This window comes from Capra hircus, chromosome 19 (genome assembly GCF_001704415.2).
Source record: "Capra hircus breed San Clemente chromosome 19, ASM170441v1, whole genome shotgun sequence".
NCBI classification, from domain to species: Eukaryota; Metazoa; Chordata; class Mammalia; order Artiodactyla; family Bovidae; genus Capra; species Capra hircus.
In genome coordinates, this window is record NC_030826.1 from 4,777,669 (window position 1) to 4,797,830 (window position 20,162).

Sequence of the window (20,162 nt, forward strand, 5' to 3'; positions counted from 1 at the left end):
AATCTGGATTCCTTTTATTTATTTTTCTTCTCTTATTGCCCTAGCTAGGACTTCCAAAACTATGTTGAATAATAGTGGTGAGAGTGGATACCCTTGTCTTGTTCCTATTCTTTAGAGGAATGCTTTCAGTTTTTCACCATTGAGAATAGTTTTTGCTATGGGCTTTTCATATGTAGCCTTTACTCTGTTGAGGTAGGTTCTTTCTATGCCTATTTTTTGAAGTGTTTTTATCATAAATGGATGCTGAATTTTGTCCAAGGTTTTTCTTCATCTATTGAGATGATCATATGGTTTTTATCTTTCAATTTGTTAATATGGTGTATCACTTTGATTGATGTGCATATATTGAGGAATCCTTGCATCCCTGGAATAAACCTGACTTGATCACAGTGGATGAGCTTTTTAATGTATTATTGAATTCTGTTTGCTAGAATTTTGTTGAGGACTTTTGCATCTATGTACATTAGTGATATTGGCCTGTAATTTCCTTTTTTGGTGTTGTCTTGGCCTGGTTTTGGTATCAGTGTGATTGTGGCTTCTTAGAATCAATTTGCAAGTGTTCCTTCCTCTGCAATTTTTTGGAAGAGTTTCAGACAAATAGGCATTCACTCTTCTCTAAATGTTTGATGGAATTCCCCTGTGAACCTATCTGGTCCTGGGCTTTTGTATTTTGGGAGAGTTTTGATCTCTGTTTCGATTTCAGTGTTTGTAATTGGGTTGTTCATAATTTCTTTTTCTTCCAGGTTCAGCCTTCAGAGGTTGACCTTTTCTAAGAATCTGTTTATTTCCTCTAGGTTGTCCATTTTATTAGCATATGGTTGCTCATAATGTTCTCTTATGATCCTGTGATTTCTGCGTTTTCTATTGTGTCGTCTCCTTTTTCATTTCTAATTTGTTGATTTGACTTTTCTCCCTTTTTCCCTGATGAGTCTGGCTAGTGGTTTGTCAATTTTGTTTGTCTTCTCAAAGAACCAGCTTTTATGTTTATTAACCTTTGCTATTGTTTCTTTCATTTCTTTTTCATATATTTCTGCTCTCATCTTTATGATTTCTTTCCTTCTGCTGTCTTTGGGGTGTTTTTGTTCTTCTTTCTCCAGCTGCTTTAGTTGTAGAGTTAGGTTATCTATTCAATGCTTTTCTTGTTTCTTGAGGTATGATTGTATTGCTATAAACTTCCCTCTTAGAACTGCTTTTGCTGAATCTCATAGGGTTGGGGTCATTATGTTTTCATTGTCATTTGTTTCTAAGAATCTTTTGGTTTCTTTTCTTACTTCTTCAGTTAGCTTCTTCATTATTTAGTAATGTATTATTTAATCTCCTTGAGTTTGTGTTTTTTGCAGTTTTTTTTCCCCTGTAGTTGATATCTAGTCTCATAGCATTGTGATCAGAGAAGATACTTGATACAATTTCAATTTTCTTAAATTTACTGAGGTTTGATTTGTGGCCCAAGATGTGGTCTATCCTGGAGAATGTTCCATGTGCGCTCGAGAAGAAAGTGTATTCTTCTGCATTTGGATGGAAAGTCCTGAAGATATCAGTTAGGTTCATTTGGTCTAATATTTCATTTAAGGTTTGTATTTCCTTATTGATTTACTGTTTTGATGATCTGTCCATTGGTATAAGTGGGGTGTTAAAGTGCCCTGCTGTTACTCTGTTGCTGTCCATTTCCCCTCTTATGCCTGTTACTGCTTGCCTTAGGTATTGAAGTACGCCTATGGGTGCATAAATATTTACAGTTGTTATGTCTTCTTTGTGGATTGATCCCTTGATCTTTATGTAGTGTCCTTCTCTGTCTCTTATAATATTCTTTAAAGTCTTTTTTGTCTGAAATAAGGATTGCCACTCAGCTTTTTTTGGTTTCCATTCACATGGAATATCTTTTTCCATCCTTTTACTTTCAATCTGTATGTGTCTTTAGGTCTGAAGTGGGTCTCCTGTAAGCAGCATATATATGGGTCTTGTTTGTTTATCCATTCAGTCAATCTGTATCTTTTGGTTGGTGCATTTAATCCATTTACATTTGAGGTAATTATTGATGCATATGGTCCTATTGGCATTTTCTTGATTGTTTTGGGTTTGTTTTTGTAGGTCTTTCCTTTCTCTTGTGTTTACTGGCTGTGTAAGTCCCTTTAGTATTTGTTGCAGAACTGACTTGGTGGTGCTGAATTCTCTTAACTTCTGATTGTCTGTAAAGCTTTTGAATTCTCCATAAATTTTAAATGAGATCTTTACCATCTGCCAACAATCTTGATTCCAGCTTGTGATTCATCCAGACCAGTATTTCACATGATATACCCTGCATATAAGTTAAACAACCCTAGGATTATATAAATAGCTAATGCTGTCTCAAAGAATTTCTGCTGTCAGTTGTACAAAGAATTGTCACAATTTCTAAATGCTATTATTTCTTTGTGGGTGTGTGTGTGATGACACATAATGCTGAATCTATAGGTCTAACTTTACAACAAGGAATGTTTACATTTTTAACATTAGTAGAGTGAATTATATGTGCTCACTTGTGTCCGACTCTTTGTGGCCTCCTCGACCGTAGCTCACTGGACTCCTCTGTCTGTGGAAATTTCCAGGGAAAGAATGCTGGAGTGGGTTTTGTAGGGTCAAAAAAATAACCTTTAAAGGTATAAATGATCTTTTTATTCTATATATGAAGAAACTAGGGGGCAGAGTAGGTAGGTGGCTGTTCAAAGTCACATGCTCCTAGGCAGCAGAATAGAACTTAAACTTGTATGTTTTAACTTTTAGTCCAGTCTTTCTCCAATGCACTGCATTTCTAAACAGAATCAGTGGCAAGAAGAATTCCACATTTCTTTTTAAAGAGACTGTTAATTTCAGACTGTTGGTATTATGAGTCTCTTTGACTAGTCATTTCTTTTGAAATTATAGCAGAAAAAGATATGTTTTATTTATTTGTGTGTGTGTGTGCTGAGTCATGTCCAAATCTTTGTGACCCAATGGACTATAGCCCGTGAGGCTCCTCTGCCCATGGCAAAGATTACCAGAGTGGGTTGCCATTTCCTCCTTTAGGGAATCTTCCTGACCCAGGGATTGAACCTGAATCTCCTGCATTGGCAGGCGGATTCTTTACCACTAGTGCCACTGGGAAAGCCCATATTTATTTGTATTTATTTTTACTACTTGCCAAGTTGCTTACAACACAGTAATCATAAGACATTATTTAAAGAATATAGCAAATTTTCTTTAGCAAATACCAGATCTATGTTACTTTCTCTTTCAGCTTTAAAATTTGCTGGTATTTTAACAAATGTAAATAAAAGAATGACTTAAAATGAAAATGACTTTAAAGAGAGATAGCTAGAAGGAACCTATCTTGAATACTAGACACTAAACCTAATAACTAATTTTTAAAGTATTTTTTCTTTATTATCAAAATAATACAGCAAAATATATATTTATAATTTAAAGAAGAAACTTAAAAATAGCTGACTTTAAAAATAAACTTATCAGTTATTATTATTTACATTTTAGTTATATTTTACCATAAATGTGATTTTAAATGATGAAATTATTCTGTTCATTCTGTTTTTACATAGCTATTGTTTTTCACCTAATAGTGTATTGGGAAATTCTTTCCAAGTCAACAAACTGGAAGGAATGGATCTGCATGATCATTTTTGATGATTATGTAGTATTCTTGTATGTGGGTATATTCTAAATTATTTAACCAATTATAAGTTTTTACATTTTTAGGTGGTTTCTGATGTTTTATCATTATTAACTAGTCTATGATGATATTCATGAGCTATTATATTATTGCATGCTTCCTGGATCACCACTTGCCATCTGTAGACTTTTAAAGAGACTGTGTCTTGCTTTCATAGATAAACTCTGGATTTCCTACCATTACTAATATCCTGTTTCCCCAAATGCCCTCATTAAGGTGTTTCTTCTTTCTCACTTTTCCTAATCCATTTTTTCCTTATTGTTCATAATTGTTCTTTAAATGTGCTAAATTTTTGCTTTTGAGGTATATTTTACAAGTACTAAAAGCCACATTTACCTAACTTTCTTAAATGTTTCTGACCTCAGCCAAATCTTTAACAGTTCAGTTCAGTTCAGTTCAGTCACTCAGTCGTGTCCAACTCTTTAAAACCCCATGAATCGCAGCACACCAGGCCTCCCAATCTATCACCAACTCCTGGAGTTCACCCAAACTCATGTGCATCGAGTCAGTGATGCCATCCAGCCATCTCATCCTCTGTCGTCCCCTTCTCTTCATGCCCCCAATCCCTCCCAGCATCAGAGTCTTTTCCAGTGAGTCAGCTCTTTGCATGAGGTGGCCAAAGTACTGGAGTTTCAGCTTTAGCATCAATCCTTCCAAAGAACACCCAGGACTGATCTCCTTTAGAATGAAGTGGTTTGATCTCCTCACAGTCCAAGGGACTCTCAAGAGTCTTCTCCAACACCACACTTCAAAAGCATCAATTCTTCGGCGCTCAGCTTTCTTTGGTGCTCCAACTCTCACATCCATACATGACCACAGGCAAAACCATAGCCTTGACTAGACGGACCTTAGTCAGCAAACTAATGTCTCTGCTTTTGAATATGCTATCTAGTTTGGTCATAGCTTTCCTTCCAAGGAGCAAACGTCTTTTAATTTCATGGCTGCAGTCACCATCTGCAGTGATTTTGGAGCCCCCCAAAATAAAGTCTGACACTGTTTCCACTGTTTCCCCTGTTCCCCCACCTATTTGCCATGAAGTGATGGGACCAGATGCCATGATCTTCGTTTTCTGAATGTTGAGCTTTAAGCCAACTTTTTCACTCTCCTCTTTCACTTTCATCAAGAGGCTTTTTAGTTCCTCCTCACTTTCTGCCATAAGGGTGGTGTCATCTGCATATCTGAGGTTATTGATATTTCTCCCGGCAGTCTTGATTCCAGCTTGTGCTTCTTCCAGCCCAGTGTTTCTCATGATGTACTCTGCAGTCTTAGTTGAACATAAAATCAAGAAATGCCCGTATGTCTGTCTGGAATCTGGTTACTTAATGTAGTGTGTGAACCTGAAAGAACAGTTGATGCCCTTGGAAAGGCTAACAATGAGTGCTCTTTCCTAAGAAAAAGCCTCCTTCATCTCCTTTTTTTCTTTACTCTGACTCTAAAAACATAAGCATAAACTCTCACACTCAATAATCAACTAAAGATCCTCGGTCACTTGATTGAAAGAATCTGGTGAGTCTTCAAAGATGTTTAAATGTAGATCACCTCAGTAGCTTCTGATGAAGCACCTTCCTCATGTGCTTTTGAATTATTTACTTATTTATTTTTGTGGTTTTATTTTATTTATTACGGCTGCATTGGGTCTTCATTGCTATGTGTGGGCTTTCTGTAGTCACGGCCAGTGAGGGCTACTCTAGTCGAGGCGTGCAGGCTTCTCAGTGTGGTGCCATCTCTCATTGCCCAGTGCAGGCTCTAGGTTGCAAGGGCTGCAGTAGTTCTGGTGCACAGGTTTCGTTGCCCCTCAGCACGTGAGATCTTCTTGGATCAGGGATTACACCTATGTCTTTTGCATTGGCAGGTGGATTCTTAACCACTGGACCACCAGGGAAGCCCTCTCAAGTGCTTTTTAAAATAATGATGATGATGGTAAAAAGAGGAGAGAGGGAAGAGACTGTTTGGATTTGGATTCAGTATTAAGCTAATAAATCTTTCCTCCACTGTTACTACATCTTGTCCTTTGTCTCTTTCCTTTTGGTTATCTTTTTAGTTTAGGGGAACAGTTAAAAGACTTTAGGGTTCTTTGGCAATATTGCTTGTTAAGAAATTTGAAGTAGGTATAAAAATTTATCGAGGTGGGGGAATTAGGTTCTTGCTCATAAAGCTCCTATGAGTCTATTCTAGAAGTGTTATTTTAGTCTTTTTAATGATAAATCAGTCTTTTTTTTAAATTATAATACCATGCTATACTTTATTTTTTGAGTATATTCTTTTTTTTTAATTGGAGAATGATTCCTTTACAATATTGTATTGGTTTCTGCCATACAACAATGCAAGACTTCTAATTAATTAGTTGTCTATAAGTTGTATGTGTATATGTATTGAAGTGCTAAATAAGGTGCACTTGGATATAAATCCACATATTGCAGTTACATAGTTTTCAACTAAAATCTAACATATTAATTGTGCCTGTTATTCTTTTAACTGGTTTATTAGCAAAAAGACATTTGGGAATTTCCTAGTTGTCCAGTGGTTAGGACTCCATTCTTTCACTGCCGTGGGTGAGGGTTCAGTTTCTGGTCAAGCTGTGAGGAGAAGCCAAAAGTTAAAAATAAAATAAAGACATTAAATCGTGTGGTAGAATTTGGGGTGAAATAAATTGTTTTCTAAGAGGTACTTTTCTAGGCATTCCAAAACCAGTTTTTAACCTTTACAAAGTAATAGATGTTTTAAAAGGCGTTAAATGAATACCAAAAATGACTAAGAATTAAATAAATCAGAAATATGCTTCCCAGATGGCAACAATGGTGAAGAATTGGCTTCCCAGGTGATGCTAGTGGTAAAGAACCTGCCTGTCAGTGCAGGAGACTTAAGAGACATGGGTTCAATCCCTGGTTCATTCCAGTGTTCTTGCCTCGAGAATCCCATGGACAGAGGAGCCTGGTGGACAGTCCATGTGGTCACAGAGAGTAGGACACAACTGAAACGACTTAGCATGCACGCACGCCAATGCAGGAGACGTCAGAGACCAAGTTGATTCTTGGGTTGGGAAGATCCCATGGAGGAAGGCATGGCAATCTACTCCAGTATTCTTGCCTGGAGAATCCTCTGGAAAGAGGAGCCTAGCAGGCTACGTTGGGTCTAGTGCCACAAGTCAGATGTGACTAAAGCGACTCAGCAGCACACATATGAAGATAAGTTTAAAACACTGCAGAAGGTCACAAAAGAAGACTTGAATGAAAGGAAGTGTATACCACGTTTTTTGAGAGGAAAATTCAACATCAGAATACTTATTCAGTCAGTTTATGAATTTAACATGCGTGAGTGTGTGCTAAGTTGCTTCAGTCATGTCCAACTCTTTGTGACCCTGTAGACTGTAATTCACCAGGCTCCTCTGTCCATGGGATTCTGCAGGCAAGATTACTGGAGTGTGTTGCCATGCCCTCCTCCAGGGGATCTTCCCAACTGAGGGATCGAACCCACATCTCTTAATGTCTCCTGCATTGGCAGGTGGGTTCTTTACCCCTAACGTGATTCCCCGACAATTAGCGTTTAAAAAAAAAGGATAAGGAGACTTAGATGTTAATGTATAAAAATCACCAAAAATAGCCAGGGAGGCTTGATTGAAAAAAGAGAAATAAGGAGGGATTGGTCTTACCAGACATAAAAATATAATCTCCATCATTAAAATAAAATAGCATGGTATGTGAATATGTAGACTAACAAATGGGCCAGAATAAAAAGTCAGTAGTAGAACTAAATGCTTATGAGATTTGATGTATTATAAAGGTTGCATCTCAAATCATTGGGGAAATAATAGTTTATTTAATAAATGTGGTTGAGACAACTGAGTGATCTTTGGGGGAAAGAAAAGTTGGATCTATCTCTTATTCTGTGAACTAGATGGATTCCAAATGGGTGAAAGATTTTAGAATGAAACTATAAAAGTACTGAAAGAAAATGTGAGAGTTTTTTGTGACTTTGGAGTGGGGGAGGACTTACGTATGACTTAAACCAAAAACCATAAAAGAAAAGATAAATTTAGCCACAAACTTCTGCCTAAACAACAACAACAACAAACAAAATCTGTAACTACGAATGAAATAACCTCAGATATACAGAAGACACCACCCAAATGGCAGAAAGCGAAGAAGAACTAAAGAGCCTCTTGATGAAAGTGAAAGAGGAGAGTGAAAAAGTTGGCTTAAACCTCAGCATTCAGAAAAGTAAGATCATGGCATCTGGTCCCATCACTTCATGGCAAATAGATGGGGAAACAGTGGAAACAATGACAGACTTTATTTTGGGGGGCTCCAAAATCACTGCAGATGGTGATTGTAGCCATGAAATTAAAAGACACTTGCTCCTTGGAGGAAAAGCTATGACCAACCTAGATAGCATGTTAAAAAGCAGAGATATTACTTTGCCAACAAAGGTCTGCCTAGTCAAAGCTATGGTGTTTCCAGTGGTCAAGTATGGATGTGAGAGTTGGAGCACCAAAGAAAGCTGAGCACCAAAGAATTGATGCTTTTGAAGTATGGTGTTGGAGAAGACTCTTGAGAGCCCCTTGGACTGCAAGGAGATCAAATCAGTCCATCCTAAAGGAAATCAGTCCTGAATATTCATTGGAAGTACTGATGCTGAGCCTGAAACTCTAATACTTTGGCCACCTCACGTGAAGAGTTGACTCGTTGGAAAAGACTCTGGTGCTGGGAAAGATTGAAAGTGGGAGGAGAAGGGAATAACCGAGGATGAGATGGTTGGATGGCATCACAGACTAAGTGGGCATGAGTGTGAATAAGCCTGGCATGCTGCAGTCCATGGGGTTGCAGAGTCACATGTGACTGAGTGACTGAGCTGAACTGAAGAATGGAAGGAGGAAGATATGCTTGCAGTTCTTAGTGCAGACAGAGGAATAATCTCCCTGGGATTTAAGAACTAGAAACTCGGCAAAGAAAAGGTAACAATGAATAAAAAAACTGGCAAAAGGAATGCACAGTTTAGATAAAAAATTCTGAAACCATAAAGAAACGCTCAGCCTCACTCAGGCTACATTAAGAAACCATTTTCATCAATATGACTGTCAAATCCAAGATATATAGTGTATCATATTGGTGAGAATTTGCAGTAACAGGCAACTGCTGTTGATGTAGTGGTAATTAGTGCAACTCTGATATAGGGTAGTTTGGCATTTTCTGTTGGATTAGCAGGTGTATAAACTGATTTTTCTAAATTTATCTTACAAATATATTTGTACAGGTGTAATATGACCTATATATAAAGATTTTATTATAGCATGTTTATAATAGCAAAAATTTCAAGCAATCTAAATACCTATCAAAAGGGAATAAATAAATAGTCATACATAAAATAGAATTAATATGCCTTGTAAAATATATTAAGAGAATTCCAAGTTATATATTAAGTTAAAATAAGAAACAGGCTGTATAGTAGTACATATAGTATGCAAGGCTAACACACACTTGACAGGGACCGTCCACATCAAGAGTCTGTATGACCTATACGCTCTGGGATTTTACAGTGTACAGCCTGAACAGCTGGATGTTTTGTGCCTAATTTTAGCTACTTTCTGTGTCAAAACAAAAGTTAAGGATTCAGAATATTTATTCATCCTTGTTTATTGTATTTAAAAGAACTGAAAGGATTCATAAGAACCTGAAATAGTAGACACCTAATGTTTAGAAATGGTGTGGGGGTGAATAGGATGGGCATATGCATGCACGTGTGCATGCTGAGTCGCTTCAGTCATGACCAGCTCTTTGCGACCTCGTGGACTGTAGCCAACTGGGCTCCACTGTCCATGGGATTCTCCAGGCAAGAATACTGGAATGGGTTACCATGCCCTCCCCCGGGGGATCTTCTTGACCAGGGGACTAAATCCACATCTTACGTCTCCTCCTTTGGCAGGTGAGTTCTTTACCACTGGTGCCACCTGGGAGGCCCATATATTTAGATACATAAGGCCTGGATAATTCCATCGGCAGAGGAGACTGGTAGGTTACAATCCATGGGGCTGCAAAGAGACAGAACTGAGATTAAACATACATACACACACTCATACACACACACACATATTTCCCCACTGCAATGTATTAACATTTAAATTTTAAAAATAAAAATATTTCATTATGATCATTTAATCAATTAACATTTACCATAATATCTGTTAGATGTATTTATCCCTTTGCCACTTGTTTTCTTTATTTTTGGTCTAGTAAAAACTAGTTTTAGCAAGTACTGAATGTCACATCTCTGAGAATATAAATTATTAAATCTGTTATTCAGATATGCATGGTAGGCAGATTTTTATCTGATGAGATTTTTAATTATATGAAATAAAACTTTTAATGCAGTTGTGGGAGTTATATATCAAAGTAAAACTAATTTGTTTTCTAAAATAGATCCATCTTCTATTTTTCCCCAGCATTCCACTTTCTCTGTTTTTGCTGACCTAACCATTTTCGGTTATGAGTAACCAAACAAGGAAAACAATATTTTCTTTGAAAATATTATTGGAAGAATAGTGTTTTCTTTCTGTGTCATTCATTAATGCTGTGAAGTTGAGGTGCTGGGGTGGAGATGTAATATTAAATGAACCCCTATTAATTGAAGGCCTGCTTGCTTGTATAAAGGATGGAACAGGAGGGAAAGAAAAGGCATTTTATGATTTTTAAGAATATGACAATGGATACCTTTTCATGTGGAAGCAAAAACAAAACAAAAAAAAGCCTGCTGTTTGGATAGATAAGATTAAATCAACTTCATTATTGTAATGAAGTTTAATTTAGGTTGGTGCAAACGTAATTGCAGTTTTTTCATTGTTGAAATTTGTCATTTGATACTGGAATACATGAAGCACAAGCTGGAATCAAGATTGCTGGGAGAAATATCAATAAGCTCATATGTGCAGATAATACCACTCTAATGGCAGGAAATGAAGAGGAACTAAAGAGCCTCTTGATGAAAGTGAAAGAGGAGAGTGAAAAAGATAACTTAAAACTCAACATTCAAAAAACAAAAATCATGGCATCCGGTACCATCACTTCATGGCAAACAGACAGGAAAAAATAAAAACAGTGACAGACTATTTTCTTAGGCTCCGAAATCACTGTGGATGGTGACTGCAGCCTTGAAATTAAAAGACGTTTCCTCCTTGGAAGAAAAGTTTTTCTTTTCTCTGACAAACCTAGACAGCGTATGAAAAAGTAGAGACATCACTTTGCCAACAAAGGTCCATCTAGTCAAAGCTATGGTTTTTCCAGTAGTCATGTATGAAATGTGAGAGTTGGATCATAAAGAAGGCTGAGTGCTGAAGAATTTATGCTTTTGTATTTTGGTGTTGGAGAAGACTCTTGAGAGTCCCTTGGACAGCAAGGAGATCAAACCAGTCAATCCTAAAGGAAATCTATCCTGAATATTCATTGGAAGGACTGATGCTGAAGCTAAAGCTCCAATACTTTGGCCACCTGATGCAAAGCGCCAACTCATTGGGGAAAAAAAACCCTGATGCTAGGAAAGATTGAGGGCAGGAGGAGGAGGGGGCGACAGAGAAGGAAATGTTTGGATGGGATCATCGACTCAGAGGACATGAGTTTGAGCAAACTCTGGGAGATGGTGAAGGATTGGGAAGCCCGGTATACTCTAGTTCATGGGGTTACAAAGAGTCAGACATGACTGAGCTACTGAACAACAACAAATTGTAATACATTCTTAAGTAAATGTGGTTATGTTTACACATCATTTTAATACATATTTCTTGCTGTATTTATTTTTTTTGCTAGTGACTTAATTTCTTGCTATTTATTTTATATTTATTTTAGACTATGGAAATGATGTTAGACAAAAGGAAATATGAGCAGTTTTCTTATTCAATTTTATAAATGTATCATAAGACAGCAGCGCCAACTCACAACATCAACAACACATTTGGCCCAAGAACTGCTAAAGTACAGTGCAGTGGTGGTTCAAGAAGTTTTGCAAAGAAGACAAGAACTTTGAAGATGAAGAGCGTAGTGGCTGGCCATTGAAAGTTGGCAGTGAGCAACTGAGAGTCATCATTGAAGCTGGTCCTCTTACAGCTACACAAGAAATTGCCAAAGAACTCAACATCGACCAATCTAAGGTCATTGTTGAAGCAAATCCATTTGAGGCAAATTGGAAAGGTGAAAAAACTCGCTAAGTAGGTGCCTCAAAGAGCTGACTACAAATCAAAAACCTTGTCATTTTGAACTGTCATCTTCCTTTTCTCTGTGCAACTACAATGAACCATTTTCCAATGGGATTGTGACGTGTAATGAAAAGTGAAGAGTGTACAACAACCAGCAGTGACCAGCTCAGTGGATGGACCGAGAAGAAGCTCTAAAGCACTTCCCAAAACCAGACTTGCACCAAACAAAGGTCAGGGCCACAGTTTGTTGGTCTGCTGCCTGTATGATCCACTACAGCTTTCTGAATTCCCATAAAACCATTACATCTGAGATGTATGCTCAGCAAATTGATTAAATGCACCAAAAACTGCAAGGCCTGCAGCAGCTTTGATCAATAGAAAGGGCCCAATTCTGCACACCACCACCCAACCACACATTGCACAAGCAGCACTTCAAAAGTTGAACGAATTGGATTATAAAATTTGGCCTCATCTACCATATTCACCTAACCTCTTCCAACTGATCACCACTTCTTCAAGCATCTGAGTGTTTTGCAGGCAAAACGTTTCCACAACCAGCAGGATGCAGAAAATGCTTTCCAAGAGTTTATTGAATCCCACAGCATGAATTTGTAAACTATAGGGATAAACAAACTTGTTTCTCATTGGCAAAAATCGGTTGATTGTAATGGTTCCTGTTTTGATTAAGAAATATGTGTTTGAACCTAGTTATAATGATTTGAAATTCACAGTCCAAAACCACAATTACTTTTGTACCAACCTAACATCATTTTCGGGAGAAGGCAATGGCACCCCACTCCAGTACTCTTGCCTGGAAAATCTCATGGATGGAGGAGCCTGGTAGGCTGCAGTCCATGGGATTGCGAAGAGTTGGGCACAACTGAGCGACTTCACTTTCACTTTTCACTTTCATGCATTGGAGAAGGATATGGCAACCCACTCCAGTGTTCTTGCCTGGAGAATCCCAGGGATGGGGGAGCTTGGTGGGCTGCCGTCTATGGGGTCGCACAGAGTCGGACGTGACTGAAGCGACTTAGCAGCAGCAGCAGCAGCAACATCATTTTCATAAAAGAGAAACAGCATATTACTACATTAACTAAAACTCTTTTCCTACTTTGTTGGAGGATGACATTTTTCCACATTAATTAATTTTCCAGCATGCTATAGTGAAAAAAGCTTGCGTTTGAAGCCAGGTAGAACTGGATTCAAATTCTGCTTTACAGCTATTTAGCATTGTGGTCATAGACAAGTTACATAGTTTCTCCATTAACTGATTTTTTTTTTTTAATGTAAAATGGGTCCATATTACCCATCTTCTGGTGCTGCTCAGAGGATAAAATGCTCTAGTAGCATGTCTGGCTGTATTGATGTTGCGTGATGACTCCTCCAAGTCCCTAGCACCCAGTGCATATCACTGTCAGGGCACTCAGCACCCTCCTGATGTCTGTTCATTTGATTATCTCTAGGGATAGACTCTTCACTTTTTTTTTTTAACCTCCAGCACTTAAGACAATGTCAGGTATGTTAGGTTAATGAAATAATTTAAAAACTGAAATTTCATTTTAATACTTTAAAGTGGTAAAAAGTTTAAGTGACACTATATGGAATCTATTATAAAATTTAACAATGACACATCCATTATGCTTGGATATCCATGATCCAGGGACCCAGTGCCCTGTTAAGACAAATCACTACCAGATCTTACTTGCTTTGGTAACACTGAAAAGGGCTCAGTTTTTCACATGTCCCTTAATCCTCCTGGCAACCCTTTGAGCTAAGTGTTACTGTCCTTACCTTAATATAAAGCGATGCCAGGAAGTTAGGTAACTTTCTAAGACTGTATGGCTACCATATAGCAGTATTGCCATTTGAACTCTGCTTTTTTTTTACTTTAATGTATTTTCCATGGTATTAAGTAAGATAAATACATTTGAAATACTTAGCATAGTGTGTGACGCATGATGCCAAATGGTAGTTGCTAATATTGTAATATCAAAACTTCATCACTGAAGGGTTGGGAATCTTCTCCAAACATGTATTAATAAAGCAGTCTCCAATGTATTTATAAAAACTTGCTTTTAGAATTGAACCCTCTGATACAGCTGTCTTAGTCTTGTGGACTGATGCAGCAGTCCACAAGACTGCTTGACTTGGGTCATTACTCTGTCAAGGCCTAGGATTTTAAGCTCTTCCCTCGAGTTCTCCCTCCTTCCTCCGTGGGATGCTGAGTAAACTTCCTGCTTCCTGGCCACTGGGCTCTTGCTGCTGACAGCAGTGTTGCTTGGTGGCTTCCCTTTCCGGCTGCTGTTGATGTGCATGCTCCCGCAGTTTCTGTTGCTTGCTACCACAGGGGCTGTGAAAGTTGAAGCAGGTTTTTAACATCTAGGCCAGTCATACAACTCTGTGTTAGGATCTCAGAAGGTAGTTGGTGCTTCTTCAGAATCTGTTTAATTTATTGGTGGAAGAATCTAGGGTTTCTTTCACATAAATAGTTGGAGAAGAGATTTTAATTCTCTACCTCAGTTTCTCTCTGCTTAGAACTATGGGTCCTGAGTCCTCATCCTCTGTGGGATTCTGCAAGATAGGTTGATCTACAGCTCTGGCTGTTTTTGAGGTCAGAATTTTGCCATGAGTGAGATATGGTGTGCTGAGTTAGTGGTTGCCCTTGGGCTTCTTAGAGGTGTAAATGCCACCTCTGTTTACCCCAGTACACCCTATAGATATTACCATTTTCTTTATGTGTGCTCAAACTTAAAAGTGTTACAAAGCCTTTCCCTAGCTTTCAGCTTCCTCAGTCCTCTTTTTACCAATTATCATCCTACTGTCTATTTTTTGTCTTCCAGAAATTAGTTGAAATTTTTCATTTCATGGCTTTTCTTTCATTTTTTTCTTTAACATTATGAGTTCATACTGTTTATAACCCTTTACTCTTGTATTGTGGGCGCTTAGAGGGAAAGAAGACACATGCCAAAGTCATGCTGACGTTCTTAACTGAAATCAGATTTTTTTAAAATTTAACTTTACTAAGGTATTTTTGATTTATAACAGATAGCACAGATTTCTACTGAGACAGTTTGGTACATTTTTACATGAAAACCATCACTACTACCTACTGTACCTATGAAGAAACTGACACTTGAAGGAGCCTAGAAGCTCAGATTGGCACCCAGGCTTGTCTGATGTCAAGTCCCATGCTGTGGGCTTTGAAGTCTGAGTTCTAGCTGCGAAAACAATTGACTGTTTCTCATTTGCACAGGGAAAGAACGCAATCTCTGAATCCTGCTGCTGCTGCTAAGTCACATCAGTCGTGTCCGACTCTGTGCGACCCTATGGACCACAGCCCATCAGGCTCCTCTATCCACGGGATTCTCTAGGCAAGAATACTGGAGTGGGTTGCCATTTCCTTCTCCACTGAATCTAACTACTCATTTCTTTAATAAGAGGGTTGTGCTAAATGATCCTGATGTCTTTTTCAACTTCACGTTTTTTGTACTTCATGTGTATTTCATATGCAGAAGTGGTAAATCTCTGTTTAAATACAGTTTTTTCAATTAAATGACACTGTGCTATTCTCTGTAATTTTCAAGTGGAGCTGTATATAAGACATTAAGAATAGTATTTTTTTTCTTTTTATAGGAAAGCATTTAAGAAGCTCTTGGAGTAACATGAGTCAGAGTACTGTAGGACCTGCAGGAAGTCCCTCAAGATAGTTAGGTGAGACAATATTATTTTTTTCAGAGTGGATTGTATAATTATTTTGCAGATGATCTGACTATAAAATTTTTAGCTTTGTGCTCACAAGAGACGTTCTGCTCAGTCTTTTATTATTATGTGGTTTTTAAGCTTACTAATGGTAGAAGCTACAATAGTTACCAATACTTAAAACTGTGTTCTTCACTTCTGCTAGAAAATGCAGATTTTTATATAATGATATAGATAGAGTCCTGTAACTCCATCTAGCTGTCTATCTATAGAACTGTCTATACAGTTCTTAAGATATTATCAGCAATGACTAAAATGCCATAGCTTAAAATATATAAATATCTATCATCTATACACGGCATATATTGTTTACATGCAAAGTATATATAATGTTTTTATGCAAAGCTGAAATCAAATTTGACTATTCTAAGATATGACAATTTATTTTCTACTCTCCAATCTTAGGAAAAAGAAGAATTTATAGACTCTTCATCAAGATCTTCATTTACGCAGCTGTTAAATCCAAGGCTACAGTTGTGGTGAAACCATGAATCAAAATACATCTTCTGTAGCATCATCCAGTCTGCTTGAAAAGTAATTTCTAAATTAAATTTAATATGTTTTGAAGTATCATAGTTTAAAATATATAGAATATTAATGAATGTTGGGGGAAAGTTTCATACAGCTAACTACCTGTGGTGTAAGATAGTGGTAATAAAAAGGTTGATCAGTGATTACCTTTCATTGTAAATCAAGGTATAGGGTAAATCCTGCCTTCCCTTTTAGAATTACTTATAGAGCTGGATTTTTAAACATTTGGTCTGATTTTTTTAAATATCTAAAATATTTTATAATTCCAGTATAACTATAACATAATGTAAAATTAACATTTGCTGAGTAACAAATAAGCTCTAATACCTTAAAACAAGCAAGCATTTATTCTTTGTCATGATTCTGTGGACAGCTCCAGTTTGCACCGGATCCTGTAGGATGGCCTCACTGATGTGTTCTGGGGCCTTGTTTAGAAGGTTGGCTGGCTGAGGTCTCTTTCAGCCTGGTCTCCCCTCCTCCAGGCAGCGAGCTCAGGCTTTCTCACGCGGTGCACAGTGGTTCCCAGCAGCAAGCGCGAGTGGTTTTCAAACGTCTGTTTTCCTCACATTTGCTTCTGCACCATTGACTGAAACAATGTAGGTAACAAGTCCGAATTCAAGGTCTAGAGTTACAGACTTTACTTTTTAAGGGAAGGAACAGTAAAGCCACATTCTGGGGCCATCCAGACAGAGAGGGGAAGAATTGGTGGTCATTCTGTAAACATGTGACACACATAGAACAAAATACACTCAGAGAAGGCCTGCTTTCAGTCTTACCCTTCTTTCCGTGCCCCCTTTCTCCTACAAATACCATCTTTTTTGTTAAGTCTTTTTCAGTGTTTCTTTTTGAATGAGGAAATACATATCCATGTGAATATATATGCATGTCATATATATGTGTGTATATAATTATATTTTTTCTCAAAACAATTGTTTATTCTGTATAAAGTTCTACTGGACATTAGATAGTCTTCTACTCTTGCTTACGTAGTAAACGAGTGTACACCAGTGTTGACTCAAGTTTTAAGGTCTTTCCTAGAGAATGGTGTCAGGTCAGTTAAACCCAGTGTATCTTTCTCTGATGCCTCATCCTGGGAGCACTGGGAAGCTCCAGTCTCCTAGGGACATAAGCCAGGCCCAGCTGTGTTGATGAAGAATTCTGTCCACAGTGCTCCGTGCACTGGTACTGAACAGCTTTGCTCTGTGGCAGCACAGGGTTTTATTCAACTTCTTAAGGCAAAATAAAGCTAATGAGAAAGAAATATATTACTAAGGCAAGATGTTCTAAAACACCCAGTATCCCAGGCTCCACTTGCCAGTGCATTCTTGACAAAAATGTAGCGTATTGTATATAGCGGTGTTTGGGGCTGTGCTGGGTCCTCGTTGCTGCTTGGGCTTTTCCCCAGCTGCAGAGAACTGGGGCTGCTCTCTGGTTGTGGTGCATGGGCTTCTCACTGTGGCGGGCTTCTCCTGTAGAGCACAGGCTGGATGGTTGTGGCGCACAAGCTTAGTTGCTCTGTGGCTTGTTGGATCCTCCTGGACCTGGCATTAACCTGTGTCTCCTGCATTGGCAATGGATTCTTTGCCACTGAGTCACCAGGATAGTGAAAGTCAAAGTCCTTCTGTCCTGTCTGACTCTTTGCTACCCCATGGACTATACAGTCCCTGGAATTCTCCAGGCCAGAATACTGGAGTGGGTAGCCTTTCCCTTCTTCAGGGGGCCTTCCCAACCCAGGGACCAAACCCAGGTCTCCTGCAATGCAGGTGGATTCTTTACCAGCTGAGCCACAAGGGAAGCCTAAGAATACTGGAGTGTGTAGCCTATCCCTTCTCCAGCGGATCTTCCCGACCCAGGAATCAAACCAGAGTCTCCTGCATTGCAGGTGGATTCTTTACCAATTGAGCCATCAGGGAAGCCCTGAGTCACCAGGGAGGTCCTGTATATATGATGTTTTGACCAGGCCTTTTGTAAACTAAAGTAATGTCCTGATGGTCACTTCATATCAGTTTATAAAGTTCTTCCTTGTACCTTGTTGTAACTGTATAGTATTCTGTTCTTAATATATCAGTGTCATAGTTTATTTATCCAGTACCTTATTGATGGACATTTGAATTATTTGCAATTTTTGGTGATCACAAATTATGCCAAATAACTAACCTAGTATACAAGTCATTTTATATTTGTCACCAAATTATCTTTGGGAAAGGTTCCTAAAAATGAGTTTGTTAGATTAGAGGGTAAATTGTTGTTCTTGTTGTTTAGTTGCCAAGTTGTGTCTGACTCCTTTGCCACCTCATGGACACAGGGTCCTCTGTCTATGGGATTTCCCAGCCAAGAATTCTGGAGTGAGTTGCCATTTCCTTCTCCAGGGGATCTTCCTGACCCAGGGATCAAACCCATGTCTCCTGCACTAGCATGTGGATTCTTTACTACTGAGCCACCAGGAAAGCCTAGAGGGTAAATTAGAGATTACTAAATCCCCATTTCAGAGGTTGTACCATTTTTTATTACCACCACCAATGTGCAAGAGCACCTCTTTCCTAAAGCCTTGTCATATATTTTCAAAGTTCTAAATTTACATTGATCTGATTAGGTAAAAAGTAGTATTTCTGCCTGGATTTAGCTTGTAGATTCTCTTACTATGATTAAATTTGAGCAGCAGAACTATTTTTAATTGCAAAAAAATTAAGTAAATTCTTAACAAGGAGAGACTTTTTAAAAAAATTTTATTTAATTATTTGTTTGGCTATACTGGGTTTTAGTTGCATCATGTGGGATTTAGTTCCCTGACCAGGGATCAAACCCAGGCCCGCTTAGTGGAAACACAGAGTCTTGACCACTGGACTACTAAGGAAGTCCCACAGTGAGGGAATTTTAAAATAAGGGCCTAGCAAGTAAATACACTGCTGTGTTCATCATAGATACTCTGTGCTGGGGTTAGAAAAGGAGGAATACTTTACTGAAATAGTAATGTGTCCTGCAGATCGTGTGTACCCCCATTGAGAGGAATTTACATTTAGACAGTTTAAGAGATTGTTGGAGGTGCCTAATGAGACCTTTGTCCCTTTTCTCCTTCATCTCCCCCGCTTCTAGGCTTCATCTCTTTATCGCCTTGCAGCCTAATCTCCCTTCAAGAAAGATTTTGAAATCTGACAATAGAACATTTTCTGCCTTTTTTCCTAGCTAACTGACTATTACCCTAGTAACCACATAGGCCTTCTTACCCTAGAGTTGAATTCAGTGTAATACAATCATAACGGACTTTTAAAGTTTTAATTTCTTTCATTATACTTTTTTATGGTTTAACTTTTGAATACAAGTTCTCATGAAGATACAGCTTGAATTTCTATGGCAGAAGTTAAATATAAAAAATTTTTTAAAGCTGTAACCTTATGTAAAATATGAACTAACTTTTTAACAGTGGTTTCTGTGATGGCACGTTTGAAGACAGCTAGAAGTCTTGTATTCAACAATGGCTTTAATGTACCAGTGCAACATCGAGGTTGAGGTGCTCTTAGATCTTAGACCTTACTTAGACCATACTTTGGCTCTGGAGCGAGATAGACCAGGCTCACATTGCTGTTCTCCAGCTTTGTAACTTTAGGCCACCAAGTCAACCTGCCCAGATTTGGGTTCTTTTAGAAAAATGAGGGTAATAATATTAGGGATTTTATAAATATTAAATGAATAACATAATGTGTGAATATTGCTTAGCACAATACCCACTACACCATAAGTAAGCCCTGAGCTTCATTTCATACTTTACTCAAATTCTCTTGGACCAGTAAAATCTGTTCTGACCACTATTCAGAAACACAACTCGGGGTGGGGGGAGGGTGTACATTTTGCAGAATTCTTTTTAACAGTTCCTTCCTTCCTAATAGCATCACTTTTATGTCCAGCAGAAATCACAGCTGGAGCATGTGCTTTGTACAGGAAAAATACTCTTAAAGGATAAACTGAGGTGTTTTTTTTTTGAGATTCAAATAA

At 38.1% G+C, this 20,162-nt stretch overlaps 1 protein-coding gene across 1 annotated transcript in view; it reads left to right on the plus strand.

Moving 5' to 3' along the window:
- STXBP4 (syntaxin binding protein 4) overlaps positions 1-20,162 on the plus strand; it is a 230,976-nt gene that overhangs the window by 10,790 nt on the left and 200,024 nt on the right. The window contains exons 2-4 of the mRNA XM_013971768.2: positions 15,136-15,267; positions 15,516-15,593; positions 16,047-16,175. Of these exons, the coding sequence (XP_013827222.2) occupies positions 16,129-16,175 (47 nt within the window). The 5' untranslated portion in view covers positions 15,136-15,267; positions 15,516-15,593; positions 16,047-16,128. The remainder of the gene's footprint in view (positions 1-15,135; positions 15,268-15,515; positions 15,594-16,046; positions 16,176-20,162) is intronic.